This window comes from Musca autumnalis, unplaced genomic scaffold, assembly GCF_047663935.1.
Source record: "Musca autumnalis isolate F117 unplaced genomic scaffold, ASM4766393v1 scaffold_5, whole genome shotgun sequence".
In the NCBI taxonomy this organism is placed as follows: Eukaryota; Metazoa; Arthropoda; class Insecta; order Diptera; family Muscidae; genus Musca; species Musca autumnalis.
In genome coordinates, this window is record NW_027412088.1 from 110,761,126 (window position 1) to 110,768,988 (window position 7,863).

At 29.2% G+C, this 7,863-nt stretch overlaps 1 protein-coding gene across 1 annotated transcript; it reads right to left on the reverse strand.

The window, feature by feature from the left end:
* Window positions 1–2,717: 2,717 nt before the first annotated feature.
* Window positions 2,718–4,389, reverse strand: LOC141404948 (serine protease inhibitor 3/4-like). Its single transcript, XM_073988802.1, has 4 exons — window positions 4,157–4,389; window positions 3,224–4,098; window positions 3,010–3,154; window positions 2,718–2,936 (listed from the first exon to the last, which is right to left on the reverse strand). The coding sequence occupies exons 1-4, from the start codon at window positions 4,170–4,172 to the stop codon at window positions 2,836–2,838; spliced, it is 1,137 nt and encodes a 378-aa protein (XP_073844903.1). The 5' UTR covers window positions 4,173–4,389; the 3' UTR covers window positions 2,718–2,835.
* Between the last annotated feature and the right edge of the window lie 3,474 nt (window positions 4,390–7,863).

Consider the following 7,863-nt stretch of genomic DNA (forward strand, 5'->3'; position numbering starts at 1 on the left):
ACTTCAAAATATCTGAAATCGGGCGGTACCGTTATATGGAAGCTATACCAAAACCTGTACCTATGTATGTCAAAAATTTTTGACGCAAATGCCAAATAGCAAGCCATTTGAGCAGAAAATGTGGACAAAAACTTTAAAATTCCTGAAATCGTGTTATATGGGGGCTATACCAAAACCTGGACCTTTTGTCACATATAAAAGGAGTATGAACATATTCAGGCGAACCGGCTAAAATAACTAGGGTAACCGGGTCTGTCGCCCAAAAAAAATATGTGTCCCCGTAAAAAACTTCTAGCAAATCGGAGAGTATTAGTTAGAGTAATTCCATGAAAGAGTAATTTTATGCCAAATTAACCCATTTAAGCCACGTGTGTAAACCCTTCGATTTATTTCCATTTTTGTCCAAAGGTAGGGTTTATTATGCTGATTACGGAAATTTATAACTTTAATAGAAGGCGGGTACGTTTATCTGGTTGTTTGACCCGGAAGACCAAATTTAATAACCGGTTTAGACCCGGTTCTACTGAACCGATTACTACAAAGTGGATATCGTTTGAAACCTTATAGAAATATCTATAAAATAATAATAATAATAATAATAATAATAATAATAATAATAATAATAATAATAATAATAATAATAATAATAATAATAATAATAATAATAATAATAATAATAATAATAATAATAATAATAATAATAATAATAATAATAATAATAATAATAATAATAATAATAATAATAATAATAATAATAATAATAATAATAATAATAATAATAATAATAATAATAATAATAATAATAATAATAATAATAATAATAATAATAATAATAATAATAATAATAATAATAATAATAATAATAATAATAATAATAATAATAATAATAATAATAATAATAATAATAATAATAATAATAATAATAATAATAATAATAATAATAATAATAATAATAATAATAATAATAATAATAATAATAATAATAATAATAATAATAATAATAATAATAATAATAATAATAATAATAATAATAATAATAATAATAATAATAATAATAATAATAATAATAATAATAATAATAATAATAATAATAATAATAATAATAATAATAATAATAATAATAATAATAATAATAATAATAATAATAATAATAATAATAATAATAATAATAATAATAATAATAATAATAATAATAATAATAATAATAATAATAATAATAATAATAATAATAATAATAATAATAATAATAATAATAATAATAATAATAATAATAATAATAATAATAATAATAATAATAATAATAATAATAATAATAATAATAATAATAATAATAATAATAATAATAATAATAATAATAATAATAATAATAATAATAATAATAATAATAATAATAATAATAATAATAATAATAATAATAATAATAATAATAATAATAATAATAATAATAATAATAATAATAATAATAATAATAATAATAATAATAATAATAATAATAATAATAATATAATTATTGTTGCACAAACATCCCGGAAGTGGCCAGGGAGACATCTCTAATATCAATAAGTGCATCCCAATTCATATTAGCCATTCATTTTGCCACCATTGAAAAATTTTAGATGTTGTCTGGCCGGGAAATCAATCCACGACCTCCAGCGTGCATGTCGGTTGTGTATTAAAGTTATGACTTTTTGACCTTTTTTTCCGAAAAATGAATTCCTGTAGCGAGAATGAATGAACTTTTGCTTATTAATGCCAAAAATAGCGTTCATTCCATTTATTTATTAAAAAAGGTCACACACAAACCAATTTGAGAAAATACTACGAAATGAAAAAAAAATTCTCAAAAAATTATTTCCTGTTGCACGATTGATTGACATTTTGCCTATTAATAACTAAAATAACTTTTATTCCATGTAAATATTGAAAAAGGTCACGCACAAACCATTTTCAATTGATATGATATATGGAATCAAGTTATATATGATATAAAATAGTATATATGTATGTAATGATATGGCGATAGAATTGGTAAGAAACAAAAGCTTATTTCAGTTTGGTTATGTTGTGTGGCTTTAAATCTTATTTTGAGTTATATATGTGACTCTAAAACTTTTTCAAAAAAAACTCACATATAAAATCTTTAGAAATTTTTGCGCGTGAAGTTTTTTTTTATCGAAACACCTTATAATTAAGATTTTATAATATCTTAAGTAAAAGCTCATCAAAATGTGATACAAGAATACGAGGTTGTAAAAAGTCATAACCCTAGTGTGCATACCACTGCACCGCGATGGCACATGCTGTGGGTATTTTAACGGGTTCGCCTCATAGTATATTTACGCGGCTTAGTTCTCCATAAGTGTTGTTTTGATACTCCGATCGCGATATCTCAAGAACGGCGACTCCCTAGTAAAAGTAATAATGACCATTCTTGTAGACAATTTTTAAATCTATAACTTTCACTTTAGTCGGATTTTGATAAGTCTTACTGTTCTATGGAAAAAAAAAAACACTTAATAAGACTTCAAAAAACAAGACCTTTGACTAAATTTGACTACACAGACAACAAAGCAAGTTAAATAAATCACTGTATAAATGAATAAATGCTCTGTATTGAAAACTGAAATCTAAAAATAACATAAGCCGAAGTCGATTTTTTCTTTGACTCAGACTCCTCATTTTTCATTTTATTTAACGTTTCATTAAAACATTAAAAGTTTTGTAAGTATTGTTTTATGTTTTTATTTGTCAATTTATGTAAAGAGTGTGGCGATCAGCTCGCAGCACATATGACATGGCAAATTTGATTGATATTTCAGTCCTTTTTTCCCCCTCTTACAATGATACGACATGGCCAGCAAACAAAACATGATCCTTGTTGCGAATGACGAAAGCAAATGGATGATCAGCATAAAATGGAATGTAGGTTTTGGTTTCTGCATAAAAATAGAAATGTTCGTTTAATTTTATTTTAATATAAATATTTCAAAATATTTCAAACACCCTTACCGTCAAGAACCAAGTCAGAGGCATCACTTTCATGAATTTCAATCATGGCTGCATGTTGTAACTCTGAAATCGGCATATGACCATGACCATGTTCAAGCATATCACTAAAGTCAGCAGAAAAGGTAAACATTTCGTAGATACCAAGCTAGAACAAAAAAAAAAATATATTGTACTTATTTTGTCGATGGATATTAGAATTCGGAATTCTTCTTACCCTTTGCAAAGCAGCTTTAAGTGGAATACTGGAACTAATTTTGAATTTCGGAACATAGACGTCCATTTGTTCCATTTTCCAGTGATCATGCATATCGTAGAAATCGAAAGTCTTAAGCTTCTCTTCTAATTCATAAAGACCGTTCTTTTTATTAGGTAAGATAATGATCATGGACAGGTCGCTCTTTTCAAATGGTGCTTTCAATAGAGTAGCATCTAAGATAGAACTATCGGCATAGTGGAAGAGATCTTTAGCATGAATAGTGGGGACTTTAATACATTTGTCTTTGCTCATACAAAAATCACGTTTGACCGTGAACTCCTTGCAGAATGGCCGAGCCCATCCTCCCTTAAGATATGACGCACTAACCATTTCAGCAATAGTGTGCTCATCAATAGAATTACAAATCTGTCGTATATTTTTCTTGGTTCTCTGCGATATCCATTGATTGATGATGTCCATAGATTTCTCAATTTCGTGGAAATCCAACGCTTCAAATTCGGCATGGAATGGTGTCTCAGCATGACTTCTATATTTATCCGCAAGTTTAATGTCGTGTGTATAGAATAATTTGTTAGTAAAGTCCAGAATTGTTCGGTTAAGTGAGTCTGAAGTCATTTTGGCATGTTTAACCAGATCGTCTTTGTGCTTTGTTATGTGGAGGGCCAACCTTATTTCCTCGGCAGTATAGCCGTAGGCACCACAATAAAGCATTTCTAAGGCATATTTAATGGCAAGTGGTGACATGACGATATTTTCTTTAGATCTCTGCAAAAGTACTTTGCTTAAGATTTCCATTTCAAAATCTCCATAATTTTCCGGTATGGCATTGGCCGTGCTCAAGGCCAAAAACGATAGACAAATGGCCAATAGTTCTGCAATTAAAAACGTTTTATTAAATAGTAGCTTTTTCAATGTTTTGCCCACACTTACTTAAACACAACTTCATTGCTGCAAATGTTCTTTACAATCGATAGTGCTCTGGTTGGCAACTGATTCTCACAGCAGCTGTAAGCAGTATTTATACCATGGTCAACCAATGGAACATATAAATCATTGGACCATTGCAATCGTCTCTCACTCTCTTTCTTAAGTTCTTCCTTGAAATTTTAAATTTAACGCTTGGAAAATATGCATGACTTCTTGCACCAAGTGGGGGTTTACCCAACTAACGAACACATACTCACACATTTAAGCTCAATTTCAATGCAGTTTGTTGCTTTTTAGATTCTTTGTTCTTGGGTAAAAACCGGTGTTTAATTCGACGTCTGTTGAAGGAAGGGTTGTAGTCTCTTATTCGTGGAACAGATACAGAATTGCAGGGAAAACTTGAGAGTGTTATTGTTTATTTTATAACCGTGTTGCCGTTTTAAATATAGATTTCGTAGTAATCAATTAGAAATCCAAAAAATGACCAAAATTGGAGATTATTGCTCATGACGTAAAGAAAGAAATCACAAATTAAAAAACATATGCTATCAATTTGGAAATATTCGCTATGGTTAATATAGTGTTAAGTATGAATACTCTTATGTTTGACCTACTATAAGTTGTACAAAGAACATATCACTGGTAGGCATCAAAGTTAAAAAATTATGGCTTTTTTATTGGAAGAGCTGTTACAATTTTGTTGTTGTTTTAATAGCCTATCTTAATTCCATAGTTCTTGTTAATATTTTATTTAAAAAGGGAACACGGTGGTCCTGAACCAACTTTAAGTGGAAGGTGCTTACACCTGGGAAATTTTTGCGGATTCTGAAACTGCAATGTTCATAGATGAGAAAAAACAAAAAAAATAAATCTCGGTCAAAGCTCACTTATTTAGAGTTCTTTTCAGGTTTTCAAGTTTATGCTTGAAAACCGCAAGTCCCATCGAAATGATATTACAATGCAACATTTTTAAGGTAATTTTGTGCAAAAAATTTGAGCTTAGGATTTTTTTGAAAGTACAGACCCGAACGACAAAAAGCGTAGTTAGGTTTTGTTGTGTCAAATCCAGATTGGATTTTTTGGCCCCATCTAAACATTGTTAAATATTGACTTTTTAAAGAAATTTTGGCCAATATCTCTGAAACCTATGTGAATCTTCATCTGACCTCTGAAGCAACTTTGTAGATAATGGTAAGAATAAAATATTTGGAGAAATAATGAACTCGAAAAACTTCATTTTTTGCCTCAAATTTTATAAAATATCGAAAATTTCTATAATGTGTACACATTTTGCACCATATCTCCAAAACCGTTAATTTTTTAATGTTTTCTTTTGGAATGTAATACACAACTACTTCTATCACGTTGTTTTCAGTATATTTTGCAACGACAATTTAATAAATATGTCAATAATAGCTTTGTTCCAGAACTAAAAAGTTTTTACAATTTTTACGACTTTTACACATTTCACCCGAAAACCCGTTCCCGTACACAAAAAAGTTGTAAAATGTTCACTTCTCTTTAAACAAAAATGGCGCTGAATGACGCTCTCTTTAAAAACTTTTTACTCGACAAATTTGAGCGTGTAAAAAATAGTAACTTTTGTGTGACAACAATTTTTCTCTCTTTTTCTCTTTTACGAGTTTTACTATTAAAAAGTACGGGAACGAAGCTAATGTATAAGCTGGGCATAAGCTTTTGACTGGTAAATTCAAAATATTAAAATTGGGATAGCCTAGCGCCTAAGCTCTGAATGTCTTCATTATTACAGATCAATTTTGTTGAAACGCATTTAAGTGCATCGTCAGTACAACTCAAATAAAAAAATAAAAATAAAAAAGCAACATAAAAAATGGAAAAGTGGGATGTACGCCAACCATCGATAGGCTTCTTTCTCTGTGAGACCCACATCAACCCCCAAAATTTTGTGAGGATCCGATCAAAATTGCGACCTGTATTGTGATTGCACAAAAAATGGAAAAAGGGATGCATTACCGACTATTGCAATTTCTCTGTTGTTTGACAACTTACTTGACATCGTTGCAAAGTTGATATTTTCTACTTTCCTTGCCAGACTTTGCATTAGATATACCTCTTACAGAAGATGGGATGTATTACCGACTATTGCGATATCTCCATTATTGGTCACCTACGCCAACCTGCTTTACATCATTGTAAAGATGGGATTTTCTACTTTCATAGTCAGACTTAACTTTTGGAAGGTCCCCAACCAAAGCTGTGATATTCGTCATAATTATTAAAATAGCAAAAATGAAAAGTAGTGTTCTATTAGCGGCTATTGTGATATCTTCGTTGTTTGACCACCTACGACAACCTACGTTACATCCACCGACGTAGCCAGCCGAAATGATTTTCGATCCCATAGGATATTAGCTTATGCTACACATTTTTTTTAATTTTTGAATAACCTTTTAAAATGTTTTAAATTTTTCGAGAAATATGTAAAGTATTTGGAGAAAGTTTTAAAGAGAATTATTTAACTACATTGGTATACTTGTTGTCCAACATATTTGAAAGTATAAATACTAATGAACACGTTAGGCTTTTTTTTATCAATTTTCCGCATAGTTGTTGTTAAGTTTTAAGGTGTTGTTTAAGCGTTTATTCGTAATTTTAGGCTGACTGCAAGTGTTACTTAGTTCAGAATAAGATGTTTATTTGTATTTATTGAACGTTTGTTGCATATTACGTTCAATACTTTTCTTATACACAACATCTAGAAAAAATATTCTTGCGATCTTTTGTTTTTGAAATTTTTGATAAGAGCAATTCAACAATAAAAGATAAAATCGTTGCTTAATGTTTGTGGTTTTAAATTTTTGTATATAGTTTTTAACACGTTTTTGTAATGAACGATTTTGAACATCATAACAATTACAAATTCTTTATTATGTTTGAAATTTGCAAAAAAAAAACTATATCAACCATTTTTTATGATATAATTCTGTTCCACCGCAGTGTTGCCCGTTGAGATTATTTGAAACTGGTCTCTTGCTACAAATTAGTAAATGACTATTATACAAAAAAAATGATTTTTCTGACGTATTTTTATGTTTTGTTCGACCTTTCGAATGATAATAAAATCAAGATTATTGAGGTTAAAGTTTATATTTTATTTATTGCATATTATTTCCAATATTTCGAAATTACATTGAATTTCATCTTCAGGGATTTTTCTGTCGATTACTCTTTGAATTGTATTTTGGGTAGTACTTTCAATGGATACACATTTCTAGAAATGTTCCTTTTTCCTTCTTCGGCAAAGGACTTTGTGCCGACAAACGAAATCAAAAAAAAAACTGGACGGAAGCAGATTCTTCTTCGTCAAAATCTCAACAAGTATCAGCCGGCTTTACGGACAGGAATATAGGAATATACCCTGAGCCTGTGTGAACTGAAACTTTCATCTATGGGCAGATCGACCAACAACTACACAACCAAAATCCCTCAACCCAAAGCTATGTATTAGGAGATGTTCAGAATTGTGTAGCCATTTTCGGACGTATGAATTTGTCAATAAAATATGGATTTAATCATTGATCACAAGTGTTGCGGAGAAAGTACTTGAAGAAATGGACCGGACCAACATAGTTTATTTTGGAAGTAGATATACATATATTATTTTGGGGGTCATTCCTTTTAAAAGATATTGCTCCCACCAGTCATTTCAGTTCTTCACCATTTTCGAG